Raw genomic sequence first — 23,598 nt, forward strand, 5'->3', positions numbered from 1 at the left:
AACCTCTCTGCATATCACATCCAGTAAAGACTAAAGCAGCCTAACTGAGCAGGCTTGAGGTTTGGCTAGCACTGCAGAGCTGGCTCACAACATTTCCATTGGTAGGATTTGAGAAGTGCCCACCTGATCAGAGCATTTTGAAGCATCCTCCTTCATCCTGCTCCTCCTTGTTAACCTGATGGCATTCAAATCCCTTTGCTTCTACTAAATTAAAGTAATCCACCACTCAGGGTATGCAGTAAATGTCTGATAAAACGTTTGCTGGGAGGATTCAGATGGGAGTCCCGTCCCCCCCGTAAACATCCATTTGGTCCTCGCTTCAGCAGTTAGAACAAAGCACTAGCCTGTATTTAAATAAGTATTTAAATAAGTCCTTGGTGGGTTTAGGATAGGATGGTAAATCCATGGAGGTTTCTGTGCAAGGCAGCTGGTGGAGTGGGGTTGAGGAAAAGAACATCAGCGAGTTTCGTTAAAGAGCGCCAGTGCCAGTGAAGTCAAATTGCATCTATTAAACAGCAAGGCGGGTTTCTTATTGGGAGCACTCGTGTGATAAATACACAGCCATTTTTAAAAAATGAAAAATGTGATTCAGAGTCAACTAAATAGAAATGTGTGAATTCCTCCTCAGTTCATCAGCCTGGGTGTGATCTCACACTTTCTTATGCTTCCTCTCACCTGACTCCCATCATCAGTCCAGATCTCCTGCCAGCTCAGGCACACCTCTGTCTCACTTCCTCTCACGCTCTTTTCCTCTAGAGGTGGAAGAAGCTTTGAAGGCCACCACATGCCGCCCTGTGCAATGAAGGGATTTCCCTAGTTGTAGCCCATGCCCAACAGAAGTCACCTGGGGCTTCTCACCATCTCAGCTTGGTGGTCACATATTTATTGGGTGATAAATGAGTGGTGAACTTGGGTCCAAGGACAGTCACACTCAGGACCAGCCCTGCAGCAGATGTCCTCTTGGCCAGGGTCCCTGGGGTTAATTTCTAAAGCCAGAACTGTTGCCAGGATTCGGAGTGTAGCAAGCAGGAGGATACTTGATCAGGCAAAGGCAAAAATCCGGGATTCCTGTATTGACACCTTGACAAACATCAGGGTCAGCCACAACTTGACCGAGATCTTCTGGCTCTTGTGAAACCATTCAAAGTTGCATAGTGAAGGACCATACGGGTACTATTGGCTTCAGAATGGTTCCACCCCCAGGCAGACCATTGCTTCAGCCTAACAAGACCTTCCTATACATACTCTCACTAGGTAATAGTTTACTTTTAGGCTTTCCCTAGCTGGCCCACAGCTTCCTTACATCTGTCTGTAACCCATTTATTCCTCTGACTTTCTCTGCCACCTGTTTACATGACAAATAGATTTTAAACTGTCCAATGAACAGTATTTTTTGGACATACTTTTTTTATTGGTTTGTATTTTGGTTAAAGAAGAAAATACTAGGTATAATAATAGACGGAGAATTCCCTGGATGGAAAGATCCAGGTTTGAGGCAAGAACTCTTTGGTGAGAGAACCACAGCAGAAACTTAAAATCATGAACAATGCAGCAAAGTAAAGTGTGGAAATATAGCCTCTTAGACCTTTAAAAATTCCCCTTCCAAGTTGCTTCTAAAGTTCCCCACTTCCCATCATCTCCAACTAGTAGGACCAGTCCTCAGGAATTATGGGAATTATAGTGCAAAAACAGCTGGAAGCCCGTGTTTGGGAAATGACCCGTGTTCCCAAGTTGTGAGTCACTTGAGGGGGCGCCCGGGAGGAACATGGTGGCTCAGCGGCCCTGCAAGCCCAGTGCTTCCCAGGGGGATCTGCCCCTCCCGAACCCCCCAGCTACACCACGGCTGTGGCATGGGCCAAATGGCTCGCACAAGAGCACAGGATCAAAAGATGGAAGACCCCGTGCACACTCCTTCCTACTTCCTTGGCAGTCCTTCCAGAAGCTTCCAGAAGTGCAAAGGCAGTGGAGGCTATGCAGGCTGGTGTCACCTCTCCTGAGGCTACAGAGGAGGAGGCCACGGAGAAAGATAGAAGGGGGCAAGGGAGGGGACAGTGGCAGGGAGGGGGCAGGCAGGCGAGCGACAGGGTCAGTAGGATGGGGGGTGCCCTGATTTCCCCACCTGAAATGTTAATGGGGTGCAAATCCACTTCCAAAACAGAAAAAAAACCACCACATATTTTTGTGATAAGAAAAGTGAAGGCAAAATGCAATGGTGTAGGTTAATATAAACTGCATATGCAAATCAGAATGAACGCTTAATAAACAGCAATACTGTTTAACTTCATGCAAATTTGGTGCAAACAAATCTGGATGAATACTAAATAAACAGGTCATTTGAAAGAGCCTCGGTCTCTGCTGCTATGATTTGCATCCACAGATTAATTATTGTGACTGAATGCACTAAAAAACCCTTCTTTGATGTCCATGAAACTAGCTCCTAAAGAGTGTGGTAAATCATAGCAGGATTTCTGGTTTATTGTGTTTCCCTATTCCTTTACAATCAAGTTGTTTAGATAACCCATTCAAGACTGCAGAACCAGTTTGTTAGCCCAAGAACTGGAAAAAAACCTATGAGCTGTAAGGTTGGTGAAAAGGTAGTATCCAAAAGCCTTTGGTGCCCTGCTGGTACAATTTTGTCTTCACCCCAAGTTAAAAGGGCTTCTGCTGCAGCTTACAGCAATTGCTTCTTTCACATCCCTTGTAGCACCAATTTTTGTTTTCAGTCTGCTTTCTCCATCCTAGCTGATGTAAGAGCCTTAGCTTTGCTTTTCCCATTTATAACTGATGAAGGGCATTTGAATCACTTGTGTCATGTAGTCAATCCAGCAGAAGCGGGTCTGCCAAAAGACATCATCATAACCTTCTTTGCCTCTAGTAAAATAGCTATTGTCAAGTTGCTCTGTTTGTCACAGCCTTAAGCAGCTGTTTTTGCAGCAGTAACCCAACATTATTGGAGGGAAAGGATTCAATATTTCTCAGTTTGGCAGCTTACAGCATTCCTGGCCATATATACACTAAGTGAAGCTGAAGCCTGGGAAAGCCTGATAGCTCTTTGCATATCCTCTTTCAAAGCAGGGAGCGGAGATGTGGCAGGCCGGTTCGGTCCATGCGCCAGACTCATTAGGGTGCTTCCAGATGACCTCTTTACTGAGCATTCATTCTGATTTGTTTTCAAGGAGATGACATTGGCTCAGACCCTCCAAGTGTCCCTATTTTTCAGGGACATCCCTGGTTTAGAGGTGCCGTCCAGGTTTCTGATTTGATCCCAGAATTTCCCACTTTTTCTTAGGATGTCCCTATTTTCATCGGATTAATGTTTCAGGATATGTAATGAATGAGCATTAAGCAGCCAATGTTGTCAAATTAAATAGCCAGTGTGGGGAAGCCAGATGCTGCTGTGTCAGAGAGTCTCCTAATGAGGGATTATTCTGGCCAGTTTTTGTGGAATTCTATCTGCTAGTCACCTTTTATTTCTCTAGTGCAGAAAAACACCAGCACATCCTTGCTTCTTGCCATCATTCCTCCAGTTTTTATTGTCATGACGTCCTTGCCGTGATGGTGTTTGAGCTAGGCACAGGGGTCCCCTTTCCCTCATCATCTCCTGGTTCTCCACTACTTCACATTGGCTCTCTGCGCCAATTCTTCTTGTTTATTTGCCTTTGTTTATATGTATATACACTTTATAAACTGGCTGCCCTATAACCTTTTTTTTATTGGCAGCATCCAAGGATGAAAACAAACAAAATTACAACAAGTAAATACAACTGGTGTAAATCCAGCAGCATAGTTTTTTCAGAGTGTGGCCAAAGGTGCCTCCAAACTCTTACTATTTTCCATGAGGAATTCTCAGCCAACAGATTGTGTGGAAGAAGGGCCCAGAGTCATCTATCTCTGCTTCCCCCAAAAAACCTTCAGGAGGACTGTCTTGTTTTTCTGTGATAAGAAAAGCAGCAGAAATATGTGCTGGAAACTGTGGAATAACACTTGCTTCAACACCACGTCCTCTAACCTGCCCGCAACATAGTCTCCCATTGCAATGAAAATGTGGAGACCCTCACACAAACCCTTAAGCCATCACGGCTTCTCTATTTGTCATGCAGAATCCCAAATTCCCAATTGCAAGTTTCCCCCCCACCCCAAAAAACCCAAAATCTTTCCCCACCTTTTCATCCATTGCTCCTTCCATCTCCTGGCCAGGGAAAGAGAGAAGCAGCAATCTAGTTTGGGTTCTCATTTGCATGCTCTTACAAACTGCTCAGCAGCATCACACGGGACAAGGAGGGTCTGCTCTGCATCTAAACCTCTTAGGTCTCTGCCCAGTTTCTTTGCATTGCTGCCCTTCCTTTCATTGCCAGTTTTGTTTGGGAACCTGAAGTGTCACTGAGCTGCCACCCCCTGTGTATGTGTAGTGGCCATTTTCTCTTTGGCTCCTGCTTTGAGAGAGATGCAGAGAGAGCTGGATCTGATCCTGCAGCTTGGCTCTCTCTGTGGCTTAAAATAAACTGGACTAGATTACTAGAGAGGAAAGGGATTTGAGGAGATGGGGAGGGGTCCTCCGAAGCAATAATGCCTCCCTCCAAAGCCCCTTCCTGCCTGACTTCTCATGTGGATGGGGGGGAAGCATTGATCTTTCTCATGAGCTGAATTGATAGTGCCTTCTGAAATCTTGTTTTGTGCATTTGGGTGAGGGGGACTCCCAAAGCAGCTGAGGCAGGTGGTCCCGGGGAGGCGGGTGGTGCCTATGTAGCTGATCCATTCAGAATTCACCACAGCACTAGGATGCTGCGGCTGTTTACACATTCCTAATTTGCTCAGAAATTTGAAACATTAAATTGTGTCCTCCCTAAAAGAGAGCACGTGTTGCGGTGAGACCTGGAGACCAATCCCCTGTGTTGTGGGTGGGTAAAATTGGTCAGCCACCCGATTGGTAGGTCCCTTGATGTTGGGTTCAATCTGGCCAATGGGGCGCAGTCCAAATGGATCAAGGGACCTATATATACACATGCACGTGACCCAGAACTTTCCCCTTTGTTGTGTGCATTGGAACACCTGCCCACCTCTCCCTACTTTTAGGGCTTGCGCGCTTGACCTTGTTATGCCGTCATGTGTCATCTGTCATTGGGACAGGGGCACGGCAGGAATTTTCCCCACTTGGCTGATGCCATTTGGGTTTCGCCTGCCGCGCAGCAAATCGTCGCAACTTGTAAGGTTGCAGATAGGCTCTGGTTCAGGTGATAGGGATGGGAGAACACTCTCGCCATCCCTATGTGAAGGGTATTCCGTTAAAGGAATTCAGGGACTTGATGGTTTGGTCATCCCCTGAGAGAGGGTTGTGCCCATGCCTGAGTCCAGGGGGGCATTTGGGTGGCGGAGTTAGCCCGTTCCCGGCTTTCCACTTATCCAGCTGTTCACCCTTGACTGACCTATGCTGGTACCCTGGGTCAGCGCTATCTGCATGGCAGGGAGCTAGTCGAACCAGAGCCTAAGCAACCAGTCACTTTCTGTAACCAATAAAGTTGTGGTCTAAATTCTGCCAAAAAACCAAGCTAAAATTTGAGTCAAGTGTGAATTTATTTAGAGGGGAGGTCTCTGGGTCTGAACACGCAAAAAAAAGAGGAAGTTTATATATCCCCAAACTCAAAGGTTTATATGTCCCTGGACCCTGAAATAAGCACTGGGATGCTCCATATCACAACAATAATGGTTGTTCAAAGTTACCATGCTTCCAAAATACTCATCAATGCATATCACGCAGCCTCCACACACACAGATAGCTGTATTTGGGGTTTCCTTTCCCCCTCTAGTCTGTGCTTAAAGTAAGGTTACCAGTTGTCCCCGTTTCCTGGGGACAGTCCCCAAATCTACAAATCAGTCCCCTGACAAAAGCCACTGAATTTGACTGAAGTTGAAAAGTGTCCCCAGATTCATTGAAAAAAATCTGGTAACCTTAGCTTAAATCCTGCAGTTTTGTGTGTTTCCTTCAATAGCTTTTGCTCAAGCAGTGATACTGATGTAGAATAGAATGTCCCTACTTCCATCTGATGAATGTTGGAGAGTATGCTACAGACAAATCAGAATAAATGCTCAATAAATGGGTCATCTAGAAGCACCCAAAGAATCAGGGCCGTATACACTTGGTGCCAATCAACATTCTGTGCCCTGGAAATCTAATCTTCCATCAAGAAAATATGAATGCTTTCACTCATATGAATTATATACATCCAGCAGATATGCATTCCTTTGTTTCCTTTTCATAATTTATGCTGAGGAGAGAGAGGAATCTCTGCAGGGTGCTGAGGCCTCCTGAGCACTGGGAATCTCAGGTAATGCACTTCCAGGGGATCTGCCTGGTGGCAAATGGCAACCAAACAATTTTATATAGCATAATTGTAAATATTTTCAGGTATGAGATAGAGTATATCTTGCCCTCCAAACGCTGTGACTGCCTTTTTTCCAGTCCCCACTCTCAAAAATGTTCAGATCTTTTGTCATGCTATTCTTTCTCCCCAACCCTTTTCCATTGTTGATCCCAGTGGCAGCAAAAGTTGAGTCCCAAGGCAGGCATCAGAGATAAGCTGCCTACCAAACTGATATATTTATATAAGTATTGTTTTATTTATTCAGAATGTTTATAGGCTATGCTTCAGCAGTGCACTCAGAACAGCTAAATGTAAGATGATAAAGGCCACAATTTTAAAACAATGAATCATCATGAAACACAATAAAATAAGGCACAGCAGAGCCATAGAATGAGATAAAATGCTAGCATAAAACCGGAGTTGGCGTCAGGGGTGGCGTCAAGATTGGGCACCTGCCAAGGGATTCAGCAGGATCCCTCACCAACTGACCACCAGTCACTCACCTCAAACATCCCCAGGCCACCAGATGTGTTTTAGTGATGGGTATGGCTGTGCTTTTGAATGGGAACGTACCCAGACACCTGCCATGTCTACCCAAAATGCAGTCCCCAGCCCAATGTTTGGTTGGCCATTGCATTTTTGGTAATTTAACATGGTGAACCCACCATAGGTCAGAGCCAAGCACCACCACCTACTACTATAACATAACTGTTGGTGGTGAGGTCAGTGACTGGCTGCAGCAACAGTGGCAAACAACAGGTTGAGAGGGTGTTGGTCTTAGGTTGGGAGCGACTAAAGTTCAGTGTCAGCCCTGCACAAAACCTCAGTCACATAAAAGCTCTGAAAGGTGCTCACTTTAAGCTCCCAGATTGTTCCTTTGAAGCCCTTCATCTGACATCATGTATGACACCAGGTGTAAGTTGGGTGGGCATGGCTTCCCCAAAACGGCCTTGTGGGCCTGCAGACCAGAGGTAATCCTACAGTTGTTATTGAACAACAACTGCTTAATAGGGGCAAGACCTGCTGGGGATGAGTTGCTGTGATCATTAGATTCAGGTAGGTAGCCGTGTTGGTCTGACGCAGTCAAAATATATATATATAAATTGTCCAGTAGCACCTTAGAGACCAACTCAGTTTGTTCTTGGTATAAGCTTTCGTGTGCTTGCTGGTATCTGAAGAAGTGTGCATGCACATGAAAGCTTACACCAAGAACAAACTTAGTTGGTCTCTAAGGTGCTACTGGACAATTTTTATTTTATATTTTTATACATTTTGACTGTGATCATTAGGTCTGACACTCCTGTGTTGATGGTGTTTTTTGCTAATAAAGAGTTAACTTCAACTTGCATGGTGTGATTTACTGCTGGCTCACGCCTGACAGGACCGTTCCCAAGGGAAGCGCACATACAGTGAATCCCCTTCCAACTCCTTGTTTGTAAGTGACTGGATTCTGAGGGAAGGAGAGGAATGGGAGAAGCCCATGGCTTATGGGTAGAAAGGGATGAAGTTGGGGCAAGTGGGCATAGGCTTAGGCCTACTTCCCACTATGATGATAACCCTGAGTCTGGGCTATATCACTTCAGATGAAAAGTGAAAGATCACCTGACTGCATAAGTATACAAAACCCCCACACATAACCCACAATATGTAGAAAATTGGTGTGTAGCTGGACAAGTATTCAGTCCTATGAGCCCCCTCTTATGGTCCAAGGTGGCACAGCCCAGGCATACACATTTCCTGCCTCACTGAGGGCAAAATCAGAGACGGCATGTATGTGCCTGAAAGCAACCAGGGGGAGATTAAAACCAGGGTTGCAACAGTAGGGAAATGGCGCTTAATCCTTTCCCTCCATGCCATTTCCTTGATTTAACTGCCTCCCCAAAGAGCTCTTAGCTGCAGATGCCTACCTCTTTCCTACCCATGGAGAGCCATGGCAAAAAGCAGCAGGTGAGGGGGACTGAAACTGGAGAAATGCCATGCACCGCACTGCTCCAATGCATGGCTCCCATCCCAAACCTTCTTCCCTCACTGGCTGCTTTCAAAGGCAGAATAGATGGTGGAACAGCTGATCACAGATCTCCCAAACAGCATCTACTTTGGCCCTGAGAACTGGGCTTCAGCAGTCAGGGAGACATGGGTCGGGTGGAGGCTGAATTTTATGTGCTGATTCCAAAAGGTAATTTAAAACATGTTTTTCAAAAGTTTAATAAGCAAAATTATTTATACTTGAAGAACTCTTTTGGGTCATGGTGTCCACAGCCTGATTGCTTTGACTTCCTGCCAGCAGGTTGTTAATGCAGAAGGTCGCCCACTGGGAAGCCCAGCTATGATTATGGACTAATATTTTCCCTTTTATGTTTTCCCAGGTCAGGGTTGCATTAAATCAGGAACAAAACAGTGCCCATGTGTTGATACAGGCACTGTGGCAAATGTGATTAAATGGACAATAAAGAGAATTGCATTTCACAAGGGCCAATATTTTAAAAAGCCTCTTTTGAGGCAAGAGGAGAGGGTTATGGAAAATTCCTGCTCAAATGACCACAGAGCTTTCCAAGGGCGGGGAGTTGTTTATCCTCGCAGATGTGATGAGGCAGCTTCTATGGGAGAGCTTTTAATAACACAAGCATTTTTGACATTAGGCTTGAATGTCATCCAAATATTTTAAAAATTTCTTTAAGAGATAAATTTAAAATAAGAGGCGATAGATTTACAGTGTGTTATAATCTAAGAGAAAATGTTGCGAAAATGCTCTACCGGTGGCACCTCACCCCGGCCAAACTGGCCAAACTATATAAGAATAGATCTGAAATTTGTTGGAGATGTGAAAAGGGGAGAGGTTCATACATGCATATGTGGTGGGAATGTGAAAAAATTAAAGAGTTTTGGGATATTGTATACAATGAATTAAAAAAAGATAGTCAAATTCCCATTCACAAAAAGACCGGAGGCCTTTCTATGAGGGATAACATCAAATGAAATTAAGAAAGAAGTAAGACCACTTTTTATGTACACAACATCTTCTGCCAGGATTCTGGTTGAAACGAATTAGAAGAGTGAAATTACACCTTCAAAGTTAGAATGGCAGTTAAAATGACAGAATACGTCCAATTGGAAATAATGACAGGGACAGTTAGAGGGTACTCAGTGCAGAAGGTGAATAAAGAATGGATAGTATTTAAAGAATATCTGAAAACCTATTATGATAGCAAAAACCTCCTAACTCTTGTAATGTACAGATAATAAACCCAAGAATATCTCTTTGAATGAAATAAAGGAAACAAAGTATAATAATATGATACTGTGTAAAATTAACAAATGAGATTCTGTTTCTTGAGAATAATCAGAAGTTTAATTTATCCTTCTTGTTTTCATTCTTTATTTTTATTTTATTCTTTCTTTTTCATTGTATTTTTCTTTTTTGTGTAATATTTGTGCATAAACTGTAATATGGGAAGATTGTTGTGTAAATATGTGTTGAATGTTGAATAAAGATTCATTTGCTCGCAAGTGGCTCATAGCTAGGTACAGAATGCGCCTGGTGAATTTTGAATACAGGCTGGGGGGGGGGGGAGAGGCATCAAATGTTGGCCTGACTCCCCCTCCCGCGTGACAAGGCAGGGTGGAGCCCGTGGGCTCTGTGTCAAAGTCCTCTTGCAGCCCACTTGGTGTGAGAAGTTGGACCACCCTGGTCTAAATATTCTTAAAATGCAGTATTTGGCAAATAGCTACGTTCTCGCCCCTGAATGAAAGAAGAACAGGAGATGTCCCTGCAAGCTGCACATGACACGTAGTGTGATCCTCAGCTTCCCCCAGCGGCAAAACCTGGATCTCAAATCCAGGTCTTCCCCATCTGAAAAGCAGTTAGTAGCAGCAGTGAAGATGATAAATGGAAAAGCCCTCCACCTTTTTAGTGCATTCCCCTTTGAGAATTGGGGGTGCCCTATTCAAGGAGAGTAGCTAAGCTTCATGGGGACAAATGTGTTGATGGGTTTGCTTGGAGAGAAGGGAATGTGAGTGGAACAGAGCAAGCGCAGGGCAGAGGCAGAGCCTGACTTTCAGCTGTCGAGTACAATAACATTAACCTCTTCCCACAGCTTGCCAGACTCATGTTGCTGCTGCGGCTGTCAATACATCAATGTCTGTAATGCACCCTCCTTGGGAGAAAAATGGAGCTTGTTGTGAAACATCTGAAAGATCTTAAACTCGCAGGGGGGGGGTATAACCAAAGAACAGACATTTCTTAAGCTCACAACCTACTGGTAGTCCTCAAGCTGCAGTCATAAATGCACTATTTAGATGCTGCCATAGGAAGGAAGGAAGGAAGGAAGGAAGGAAGGAAGGAAGGAAGGAAGGAAGGAAGGAAGGAAGGAAGGAAGGAAGGAAGAGAAAGAAAGAAAGAAAGAAAGAAAGAAAGAAAGAAAGAAAGAAAGAAAGAAAGAAAGAAAGAAAGAAAGAAAGAGACTGCAAGGTTGTTCCCTCCAGCCATTTAAATAATAAAAAAATGAATGGATTAATGAACAGTTTTTTGTACTGAACGACCCAAACTCATGAGGCTCAAGCCTAGATCCACCAAAAATTGCTGGGTTCTGCCCCACAGCTGATTTCATAATGTTCTAGCAAATTGCATTAACTGTTGCACCTTATTTTAAGACAATGCACAATACCCAGTGGTTTTTTACTAAAAATATGTTTAGGGGTACTCTTATTTTCCTACTCATATTGAAATTTTGAACAAGAAAGCTAAAAGTGAGCAGGGGGTGAGGAAATGGAAATGAATAAAAGCAACCACCACATGCACACCACACATCCAGCAAGAGTGGAGGGAGGGGCTTAAATAGAAGTTTTCACAAATCTAATGAAAAACAAAACAAATGGAATGAAAGCAAATACATAACTGAATTCGGTGCTGTTTGTTGCAGGCACCAAATAAATGACACAAAAAGCCTGCAGCTGAACTGAAGGGGAGTGAATGACCCTGAACATTCATGAAAGTTTGCAAATCAAGATTAAAAAATAAATGCAAACTGGAAGGGAAATAGCACAATTAAGATTGAATGCATTGAAGTTTGTTGATGGTACCAAATCAAAGGATCTCTCCAAACTGGAGATGGTAAATGTGATTCAATGTAAGCAAGGGCAGCTAAAAAAGCCAATGCAATTCTGGGCTGCATCAATAGGAGTATAGCATCTAGATCAAGGGAAGTAATAGTGCCACTGTATTCTGCTCTGGTCAGACCTCACCTGGAGTACTGTGTCCAGTTCTGGGCACCACAGTTCAAGAAGGACACTGACAAACTTGAACGTGTCCAGAGGAGGGCAACCAAAATGGTCAAAGGCCTGGAAACGATGCCTTATGAGGAACGGCTAAGGGAGCTGGGCATGTTTAGCCTGGAGAAGAGGAGGTTAAGGGGTGATATGATAGCCATGTTCAAATATATAAAAGGATGTCACATAGAGGAGGGAGAAAGGTTGTTTTCTGCTGCTCCAGAGAAGCGGACACGGAGCAATGGATCCAAACTACAAGAAAGAAGATTCCACCTAAACATTAGGAAGAACTTCCTGACAGTAAGAGCTGTTCGACAGTGGAATTTGCTGCCAAGGAGTGTGGTGGAGTCTCCTCCTTTGGAGGTCTTTAAGCAGAGGCTTGACAACCATATGTCAGGAGTGCTCTGATGGTGTTTCCTGCTTGGCAGGGGGTTGGACTCGATGGCCCTTGTGGTCTCTTCCAACTCTATGATTCTATGATTCTAAGGGTAAAGTGAGGTGAATGGGGATAAAAAAATTATAAACTGTGCACACATAACATTTGATAACAGGATCAATGGAGACCAAATATTTCTATGGAGTCAATGCACAATCTAGATCTATTGCATAGTTTTTGCTCCTGGAAAGCACTTCTTGAGAATCTGGATTTGTTCTGAAAACAAAAGTTCATTGCAGCTTGATTCTGTGTTACCCCACAGTGCATCCATTTGAAAGCACATGAAAACATATATAGGCAACTCTGGCAAAGTGTGTGTCTGTGTGTGCACACATCCACACCAGCCCAATGAAATTGTGGGTGGGTGTATACCAAGATTGCAACTTCTAACACTTCCTTCTTTATTCATCTGGGGTATGTGCAGAAAGAGAAAAATATGATAACCTAACCAAGGGGAGGATATGTCAGGAGTGCTCTGATGGTGTTTCCTGCTTGGCAGGGGGTTGGACTCGATGGCCCTTGTGGTCTCTTCCAACTCTATGATTCTATGATTCTATAGGATTTTCAAATGGGTATCATGTAACCACATCAATTTTTGTGGACAGAACAATTTTCAATCAATTTAGATTTAAAGCAGCATGTTGCAGATGAGCAAGAATGATTCCGGATTAATAAAAGGCATTTTTGTACTAGAAACAGGTTAGTGTGTGTGTGGCCCTAATTTCTCATGGGGTCTGAACTGGTGACGACTGACCAGGAATGAGACCTTGTGGTCATAGTGGATGGCTCAATTAAGATGCCACGCTAGGGATAATTAAGAAAGGAATTGAAAATTAAGACTGCCAGCCATCATAATGCCATTATGCAAATCTATGATGCGACCACACATCAAAGAACTCTGTACAATTCTGGTCCCCTCAGCTCAAAGAGGACATTACAGTGGTGGAAAAGGCTCGGAAGAGGGCAACCGAAATAATGAAAGGAGCAAAGTGACTCCTCTACAAGAAAAGGTTACAACATAGGGAATTTTCTTAGAGATATTGCTGGAACTCAGGAGCATCCAGTGAAGCTGAATGTTGGAAGATTCAGGAGAGGCAAAAGAAAGCACGTCTCCACACGCTGTATAGCGACACTATGGATTTCACTCCCCCAAGAGCTGCTAGTGGTGGCCACTTTAAAATTCTCTTTAAAAGAGAAGTCCAGGCTTAGGAAAGGAACTGAAAATAAAATCCGCCAGGATCATAATGCTGTTACAAATTGTCACCTCAAAAAGGATATTGTACAGCTAGAAAAAGTGCAGAAAGGGGCGAACAAAACAAGGGGGTGGAGCAGTGCCCCAGGAGTAAAGGGTCCATTGTTTTGGAAAAGAATGTTTAAGTAGGAGCATGAGAAAGGAATTACACAGGGCGTGGGGAAAGAGAGCAGAGAGGGGCTTCTCTTCCTCTCATCATCTAAGAGCCAGGAGTCATCTAGCCAAACTGAACGGTGGAAGATTCAGGACAGACAAAAGGAATGGAATCATAAAATTATAGAACTGAAGAGTTGGAAGGGATTTGCTCCTTCCCACCCCCCATGGCTAAGCCAATGGCAAGGAATATTTATTCATTATTATATACTGCGTTACACTATGGTTTCTAAGTGGTGTACAAAAGAGCCACAAAGGAGAAAAAATATTATTATTAATAATTAGAGAGAGAGAGTCTTCATCAGATACCTAAAGTTTGGTTTGCAAGACTGTTTTGGCCAAGGCATGGTCACCTGCTCTATACCCAAAATCATATATGAAGTCAGCTGTGGGGCGGATAAAGACATAGAGGGGCCAAAAGCAGGTTGCAGGCACCACCAGCCAGCTGATCGGCAACAGGCGGTTGGAGTTTGCGCAGTGCCATGTGCTCTGAAGCCCTAACATCAGCTGGTTGTCAGGGCTTGATTATTGGGGCTTCCATCCACACAGTGAATCTGAAAATGGGTACCTTGACAAAATTGTGATGTCAGGTAGGACCCCCCCCCCCCATCTGACAGACCCATGGGCTGGAGGAAATAACCCAGGTCAGTTTCCCCCACTCCCGGCCTCAATATGGCATTAGCTAGCACAAGATGGTTGCCATAGAAGTGGCCAACAAATTGAACAGCTTCAAAAAGGGACTGGACATTTTCAATTGTATTTATTTATTCAATTTCTATACCACCCTACATCTGAGGAACACAAGGCGGTTTACAATCTAAAACCACAAAAATATATAATATAGTAACAAACAAAAACAATACCCCCACCCCCCACCCCAGTTTAAAATCGCTTAATTATGGGAGAAGAGGGATGTTTTTGCCTGGTGAAGGCACCAGGGCAGTCTCCCTGGGGAGAGCATTCCACAAAAGGGGAGCCACTCTGGAAAAGGGCCGCTCTTGGGTTGCCCCCCTCCAGACCTCTCATGGAGGAGGCCCATGAAGAAGAGCCTCAGAGGATGACTGCAGTTTGTATGGAGAGAGGCGATCCTTGAGGTATTGCAGTCCTGAACCATTTAAGGCTTTATAGGTCAACACCAGCACTTCCATGGTGTATAAGACTATTGATGGCTGCCAGTCATGTGGGCTCTATTACCTCCAGTATCAGATGCAGTATGCAGATACCTCAAGCAGGAGAGCAATGCTGTACTCATCCCCTGCATGCAGGATGCTGGGCAAGACGGGCTCCTCCAATACTCTTACGTAATAGATGAAGTGTTTGTCTCCCGTTTACTTTATCTCAGGGAATTCACTGACAGTCATGGAGAACTCAGGCGCCCAGCATAGTCCCGTCTCTTCATGGGCAAAAGACGCCTTTGGGCTCCATGTCTTGATTACACTACAGTATCTGGATGTGAACGGCCCGTTACCGAGAGAGGGTTGTACTTGTTGCCATTGTTGTTTTCAAAGAGCAGGAGTCTTGATTATGAGGGTGAACAGGATTGCTCAATTGCTTTCTGGTAACTTTAACAGTTGCAACATGAATACTGGAAATTCACCCAATGAAGCTTTTCTCAGCATGAAGATGGAAGTGGTGGGGGAAATTTACCTTGCTGAATTCCTGCTTGTCACCCACTCTTAAAGACACAAGAACCCTGTAATTCAAAATTAGCAACCCTGCATGTGAGGAAGCCATAAAATTAGGAACAGATGCAGCGTATTTGGTGGCCAGTCTCTTCCCTGCCACTGATTTGGGGAAGAAATGTGTCTGTCTTGGTTCTTTCGGCCATGGATATCCATGCAACATTTGCCAGTCACCTATGATCTAAGGCACTAAAGAAGCAGCCTGCTCAGTGATTTAGCCTCGCCAGCACCTTCCAGTCAGTCTTCTACTTCCTTTTATCTGCAAGCTGTCACTGTCCCTTGGTGAACTGCCACTGATTCTGCAGCCCACTTGCCTTTCATTCAACAATTTAAAAAAGGAGAAATGAGGGAGGAGAAGCCAAATCTATGCTGCTGCTGCTAATCACTCCCATTTATCGCAACAGCAGCAGCCAGGCAGGGGAAAAACAACCTGTCTGTAACTTGTAGAGCTCACTGTCATTCTTGGGGGTTTTTAGTACTGTGTTAATCCTACTCCTCTTATTTTTTTTAGCTATTTTTTGGAAACCTGCGGTTCACCTACCACCACAGATACTTCCCAGAAAAGCAGTATACTTTGGGGCCGTGTATGCTATCAGCTCTGAAGAAGAGGTTTGTGCATGAGCAGGACTGTCCTTGGCAAATGAGCATCTCTCTCTCTCTCTCTCTCTCTCTCTCTCTCTCTCTCTCTCTCTCTCTTTCCTTCAGTCATCCTGGAGAGGCTACACACCAATTAACATACTGAGAGGAAATCCACTAAAGTGATGGTAATGGAGGGTGACAGCTGAAGAAGGCCCATGCACCCCTCCCTTACCCACCCATTCAGGCCCACTGCCCCACAGAAATTGGCGAGAGGCCAACATCCCCAAATGCCACCGCTGAGGAGATTACATTTGACCAAGAGGTCTGCCGCCCTGTTGCAAAGGCCGCCACACCAGGCAGCTTCCTTGTCACAACCACAAGCACCCACCTCCTACCTGTCTCTTAGCGGTCCGCACTGCAGAGGCTGCTTGGGTTGGGCTGGCGCTGGGTGGGCACGGCTCACTGAGGCCCTGGACGACAGAGACTGCGGCCTCCCGGTACATCGGAGAGCTTGAAGGGTGGCCAGCCTGACCACTGCTCTGTCTACGGCAGCCTCGGGAGCATGCTGCTGAGTTTGGCTTCTTAGCTCTGCGGCTCCTGAAGAAGAGCTGGTGGAAAAGGAGGGAGGTGGGGGGACGAAAGAAAGAGAGCAGGGAGAGGATGCTCCCTCAGATGTGTGCACAGAGAATTGAAATGCACAAGAGGACTGGGCAGGATAGCACAGGCTCACAGCCTGACTCGTTCTCATTATTCCAGCAGACTGACTCCCGCCTGCCTGAGGCTCACTCCCGCAAAATTCAGCCGTTTCATGTGCACAATGTTTGGAAGAGGGAGGGTAGGCTCATCCCAAAAGGATCCCTGAATTGCCCGCAGGGTGTGGGGGTGAGTTGGAGGGTTTCACCTTCCTGTTTGCTGGGATTTCAAGTCCAGCTTTGCCAGAAAAGCAAAAAGGCACATAAGCAAACAGAGATGCTTTGATTTATGTTTCTAAGCTGGCTGTTCCATGGCTGCTGGATTATCCCTTTGTGTGAGCAGGAGGAGGAATTCACACCGTGCTTCTCCTCAGAACAGCAGGGAGAATAATCTGGGCTGCATGGATGCTCCAGACCAGTGCGTGCTGTCAGCACCGGCCTCAGGCATCTAATTAAAACAGTGTTTCATAGGAATCTGGCCTTATATTGAAGCAGAATATTGTCTATATGACCCAGATTTGTCTGTTTCAGCTTGCAGCTCCAAGGTCTCCAGCAGGGGTCCGCCTAGCCCAGTGGTTCTCAAACTGTTTTCTCTTCACCACACTTTCAGAATAAAAATTTGCTTGCACCAAAAAATTAATTGATAAGAAATACATTGGAAAACAAAAAAGAAACAATCCTAGCAGTGCTTGATTTATAACACGGAACACAACTACTTTATAATATGATCATGGGGCATCCAGAAAGTAGAAAACAATGCAGCTACATAAAAACACGCATCATTCCCAAAATATAAATGAGCCTCTAACATACAGTGAGGGGGGGAAAGTATTTGATCCCCTGCTAAATTTGCCCGTTTGCCCTCTGACGAAGAAATGACCAGTCCATAATTTTAATGGTAGGTTTACTGTATCTGTGAGAAACAGAATACCGGTAACAACAGGGAAAACCCCCAGAAGACAAAAGTCAGAGATTGATGTGCATTATAATGAGTGAAATAAGTATTTGATCCCTTTGCAAAAGATAACTTAGTACTTGGTGGCAAAACCCTTGTTGGCAATGACAGAGGTCTGATGTTTCTTGTAGGTGGCCACCAGGTTTGCACACATCTCAGGAGGTATTTTGTCCTCCTTCTCTTTGCAGATCCTCTCCAAGTCAGTAAGATTTCGAGGCTGATGTGTAGCTACTTGAACCTTCAGCTCCCTCCACAAATTTTTGATGGGATTAAGGTCTGGAGACTGGCTAGGACACTCCAGGACCTTAATGTGCTGCTTCTTGAGCCACTCCTTTAAGGGTGCCTTGGCCTTTGTGTGTTTTGGGTCATTGTCATGCTGGAATACCCATCCTTGACCCATTTTCAATGCCCTGGCTGAGGGAAGGAGGTGCTCACCCAAGATTTGATGATACATGGACCCGTCCATCGTCCCTTCGATGAGGTGAAGGTGTCCTGTCCCCTTAGCAGAAAAACACCCCCAAAGCATAATATGTCCCCCTCCATGTTTGACAGTGGGGATGCTGTTCTTGGGGTCATAGGCAGCATTCCTCCTCCTCCTTTTGGAGTTGATGCCAAAGAGCTCAATTTTGGTCTCATTTGACCACAAACACTTTCACCCACTTCTCCTCTGGGTCATTCAGATGTGCACTGGCAAACTGCAGACGGGCCTGTACATGTGCTGTCTTGAGCAAGGGGGCCTTGCGGGCTCTGCAAGATCTCAGTCCTTCACAGCGTAGAGTGTTACCAACTGTTTTCAGGGTGACTATGGTCCCAGCAGAGACATCACCTTGCCAACAAAGGTCCGAATAGTTCAAGCTATGGTTTTCCCAGTAGTGATGTATGGAAGTGAGAGCTGGACCATAAAGAAGGCTGATTGCCGAAGAATTGATGCTTTTGAATTCTGGTGCTGGAGGAGACTCTTGAGAGTCCCGTGGACTGCAAGAAGATCAAACCTATCCATTCTTAAGGAAATCAGCCCTGAGTGCTCACTGGAAGGACAGATCCTGAAGCTGAGACTCCAATACTTTGGCCACCTCATGAGAAGAGAAGACTCCCTGGAAAAGACCTTGATGTTTGGAAAGATGGAGGGCACAAGGAGAAGGGGATGACAGAGGACGATATGGTTGGATAGTGTTTTCGAAGCTACCAGCATGAATTTGACTAAACTGCGGGAGGCAGTGGAAGACAGAAGTGCCTGGCGTGCTCTGGTCCAGGGGGTCACGAAGAGTCGGACACGACTAAACAACAACAACATGGTCCCAGCTGCCCTGAGATCATTGATAAGTTCCCCCCATGTAGTTCTGGGCTGCCTCATCACCGTTCTCCTGATCATTGCAACTCCACAAGATGAGATCTTGCATGGATCTCCAGACCGAGGGAGGTTGACAGTTATTTTGTGTTCTTCCATTTGTGAATTATTGCACCAACTGTTGTCACCTTGTCACCAAGCTGCTTGGCAATAGTCTTGTAGCCCAATCCAGCCTTGTGCAGGTCTACAGTCTTGTTCCTGACATCCTTGGACAGCTCTTTGGTCTTGGTGGCTAGTTTGGAATCTGCTGGATTGATTGCTTCTGTCGACAGGTGTCTTTTGTACAGGTACTGTAATGTGCTGGGATTACAGGTAAGACGTCTCCCTTACAGCAGGTGCTTCTAATCTCAGCTCCTTACATACAGTGAAGATACCAGGTACCCTGACATCTGGCTGGTTGATAGGGGATCAAATACTTATTTCACTCATTATAATGCACATCAATCTCTGACTTTTGTCTTCTGGATTTCTGGGGGTTTTCCTGTTGTTATTCTGTCTCTCACAGCTACAATAAACCTACCATTAAAATTATGGACTGGTCATTTCTTCATCAGAGGGCAAATTGAAAACTTGCACTTTGCTTCAAACTTGACCATGATGTGCAGTAAAATTGTATTTGTAAGCTCACCAAGAGTTGAAGGAGCATCATGCAATTCTTGGCTGATAGCCAGGTCATCAAAGATCACTGCACCATTTTCTGCAGCTTGGTCAACAAGGTCATCTTTTATTTGGACATAAGATCAAGAGGATACAATGTGGGGTTTTTTGCCAGAGGGCTGTCAGTATCAACTCTGTTGTATACAGTCCAAAGAACAAGATTTTATGTTCAAGTTTAAATTTGATCAGCTGCATCAATAGTTTGTTTTAAAATACAGTGGTACCTCAGGTTAAGTACTTAATTCGTTCCGGAGGTCCGTTCTTAACCTGAAACTCTTCTTAACCTGAAGCACCACTTTAGCTAATGGGGCCTCCCGCTGCTGCCACGCCGCCGGAGCACGATTTCTGTTCTCATCCTGAAGCAACGTTCTTAACCTAAGGTATTATTTCTGGGTTAGCGGAGTCTGTAACCTGAAGTGTATGTAACCTGAAGCATATGTAACCCGCGGTACCACTGTACTGTAAATAGTAGATGTCTGTATTGTTGATGCTTCAATTACTAGAAGGTAATGGATATAGAAAAAGGGACGCGGGTGGGGCTGTGGGTAAAACCTCAGCGCCTAGGACTTGCCGATCGCAAGGTCGGTGGTTCGAATCCCCGCGGCGGGGTGCGCTCCCATCGTTCGGTCCCAGCTCCTGCCCACCTAGCAGTTCGAAAGCACGTCAAAGTGCAAGTAGATAAATAGGGACCGCTTACCAGCGGGAAGGTAAACGGTGTTCTGTGTGCTGCGCTGGCTCGCCAGATGCAGCTTGTCATGCTGGCCACGTGACCCGGAAATGTCTGCGGACAGCGCTGGCTCCCGGCCTATAGAGTGAGATGAGCGCACAACCCTAGAGTCTGGCAAGACTGGCCCGTACGGGCAGGGGTACCTTTACCTTTTTAATGGATATAGATTTCTTTTAAAGACTCTATTTAGTTTATTAGACTACTAAACCAGGAAGTGTGCATAAGCAGTCATGATAGCTTATATGTCAGTTCAGTTCTTAGTGTTTAGGCTGGGAACCTCATGAAATTCCAGGACAAAGAGCCATGTGGGCAATTAGGCAAGTCCACTCCCTCCCTCTTGGTGCGGCGGCATTGCGGGACAGCAGAGGCTTCACTGGGGCTCCGACAAGGGATGTTGAACTTCAGTGCCCTTCCTGACAGGTGTTGGGGGCATAAGCCCCCGCTGCCTATCAGGAACTGGATCCTAGCCTGCCCCCTGCTTTGGCAAATGAGGATGCAGGCTGGGAGTTGGGTTGAGCCAGGGGGCAGAGCCAACGGAGCAGGTAGGCTTCCCTTGGATCTGCCCCTTGCCCCATTTAAGCACCCACCCTCAGTGTAAGCTAATAGTCAGTGAAATTGCTGTGGCTACGGTGGTCACTGTTCTTGATGGGGCCGGGTAGGAATTTGCCCACTGGGCTAACTGGCTCTCACCCGGTGGTTTTGCCTACCTCATAGCAATTGTCACAACTGGTTGGGCATTGGGGCAATCCTTTGTTTTGGATGGGCGGGAGGTTGTAGTCTCCGCCCGCCCCTCCAAACGCTGGGGTATCCCGTTAAAGAGATCCAGGAGAAGTGGCTATGCCTGTGTGCCCAGGCGTGCCCAGGGCCGAAGGCACTACCCCAGACGGTGGTCCCTGTGGGGGTCATCCTATTTGATGTAAGTCTCAGGAACCCCCACCTGGATTGACCTACGCATAACTTCCGGTGGGCGGGCCAGAAGTATTTAGATTGCCCCACGCCCAAGCCAAACCTCTTTCATCTGTATTCAATAAAGTTGTGGCCTGTTTTGACCCAAAACCCAGTCTTATTGGTCTCTTATTTATATGGGTTGGGGTATGGGAAGCCCAATGCCTAGTTCTGCAAGCACTGGAACTCCTGGAGTCTCTCACTGCTTGCAGATTGGGGTGTATGCAACAATATATTATCCAAAATACTGTTGCATTCGTTCCCCATCTGCTCTGAACATGGTTAGAATGGAACATGCCTATACTTGGAAGGAACTGTGTTGATAGATGGGATTAATATTTTCTCCTTGGAATTTTACTGCAAAGTAGAGGCGGGTGTTTTTATTGAACAGTATACGATAGCCGATGGGTGGGTTTCAAAAGAGACCCTCTCTATGCTGTGAATAATTGTATTGTTCAATTAAATCTGCAAATTGTGGGTCTCTTCCTTTCATTTTGAGCTCTTGTCCGAAGGTGGGCAAGCACTGTGGAAGTTACAGCCTTCAGCTTAGGCTCTGTGGGGACATTGGGGACATGATTCCACCCAGAGAAAGCACCATCCAGAGTGATGCAACTTAAATCACTTTCTACAAACACTTTGCTTGTTCACCTGACAAGCTATTGGTCCCATTCTTCTTAAACACCATCCTGTCTGCCCAGCTCAGCTTTTTCAAAGACACCTTTTCCTGTGAGAGTGAGAACTTCAGTTTGTCAGTTTATTTTGTGTGAAGACATAAACTTAGAGCAAGATGTTAATTTAGGAAGATTTATTTTAAAATGCTCATGATGCTTATGTAACTGCGAAAAGTCGCAGCAAATTCTATAGCAACATGAAGATAGAAATACGTGTCTCTCCCTGTGTTTTCTTTGGTGCAGGGCGGGGGAATATTTGAGCCTGCAGTCCAGAACCTACCGGTACTTAACTAGGAGTAAGGCCAATTGAACTTTGAATAGAAGTGCATAGGTTCACACTGTGATTCACTCTGGGTTTGTACAAGCAAAGCTGTGTCTGCTCTGCAATTCTGCATAAGCACATAAAGCATAGAGTTTATGCATCCTGAGAACCTCAACTTTCATCTACTTTTTAAAAAGTACATTTCCAGCCTCCTTGGACATGGGAGGGAATGCTGTCACTAACTGAATTCCAAGTAGGACTGGGGAAATACCATTCAGTGATACCCGACCAGCCAAGCACTATTGTCATGGGAGTCGGATCTCTTTCACAGGTGTTTCAGTTGTTCTGATTCCTGGACACCAATGCAGTTTATAGGGTTTCTATCATCTTATCAGCTAGGGCTGCATCCCAGCTGTTTAGGCTGGAGCAGCTGGCAGTGAAATCACCCCTGGGTCAGGTGGTTTGCCCCCCTCACTCACCGAAACAAGCTGGCAATGTTTTGTGAGGAATTGGTTCTAACTTTTTATTTCTGTAACACCCAACTAGCCTTCTGTGATCTTTCACTCTCATGCAAATTCACCTTCTATATAAACTCTTTTGTTCGATTAAAACAAAGCTGTAATTATCACTTTACGGGCTTAGTGGCTTTCAGCTGGCTGATGAATTCAAAGCAGTTGGCTGTAAACCAGAGCTCCCCACATGTTTCATACCCAGGACACAGATTTATTTCCCCCTGAATCAAAATTGGAGGCATCTTTCACTACACTCTGCAATATATCCCACTTAATAAGTATCTCAGGACTCCCCAGACAGCCTGTTTACTGAGCGTACATCCTGATTTGCTTGCACAAAGTTTAGGCAATGGCTCATCTTTACTGAGCGTTTGTTCCAGTTTGTTTGTGGAGAGGTTACATGGCAATCAGCACTTCTCCTGGTTTCATCCTGATTTGCTTGTATGAGTGTTAAATGACGTCCCATTAGTCAATTGTTTATCCCACACCTTTTGGTGAATTTCTCTTTCATTATCCTAGCTGCAAGAAGTCCATTTTTTAAAAGTAGATTTGTTGTGTCTGAGTGCTTGAATCCACTGTAATTGTACAAACCTACATCCCTGGTATGTGATTGATTCCCTCCCACAAAATGCTGCCGTTCTAGAGGTGACCCTGCTCTCCTCTTTGACCTGTCAGTCATGGCTCAGGGATAGGTCTGGATGGGGAAGGGGGCTTGCAGTGATTTTTAGGAAGTCATTAGCTTACACCAGGCATTCTGTTGAGAAGACCCAGTTTTCTGAGTGCATGCTCTGGAAGTTGGGCAATAGGGGCAGTACAGGATTCCATTTGTGGTACCAACCTCCCTGCTGCACCAAGGACTCCCTGCCTGAGCTGTTTCAGGTCGTGGCGGATGTTCTCCTGGAGACACCTAGTTTGATTGTCCTAGGGGATTTTAACATCCATGCTGAGACAACCTTACAAGGGGCCGCTCAGGACTTCGTGGAAAGCATGGCCTCCATGGGGCTGTCCCTGAATAAGTTTGGCCCAACTCATGGTCATGGACATGCCTTAGACCTGGTGTTCACCTCTAGGGATGTGAGTGATCTGACAATCAATTATCTTTA

The 23,598-nt window shown here is 45.3% G+C and overlaps 1 protein-coding gene across 6 annotated transcripts in view; it reads right to left on the reverse strand.

Annotated features, from left to right (window-relative positions):
* RGS8 (regulator of G protein signaling 8) overlaps window positions 1–16,528 on the reverse strand; it is a 47,095-nt gene extending 30,567 nt beyond the window's left edge. For 2 of the 6 annotated variants that reach the window (XM_081193329.1, XM_081193328.1), the window contains exon 1: window positions 16,122–16,353. In XM_081193329.1, the coding sequence (XP_081049455.1) occupies window positions 16,122–16,229 (108 nt within the window). In that variant the 5' untranslated portion in view covers window positions 16,230–16,353. Of the gene's footprint in view, window positions 1–123; window positions 470–16,121 lie in introns of those variants that run through there. The other 4 variants (XM_081193326.1, XM_081193327.1, XM_081193330.1 and 1 more) reach the window with 4 other exon arrangements.
* Window positions 16,529–23,598: the final 7,070 nt, after the last annotated feature.

This window comes from Podarcis bocagei (genome assembly GCF_964188305.1).
Source record: "Podarcis bocagei genome assembly, chromosome: 5".
In the NCBI taxonomy this organism is placed as follows: domain Eukaryota; kingdom Metazoa; phylum Chordata; class Lepidosauria; order Squamata; family Lacertidae; genus Podarcis; species Podarcis bocagei.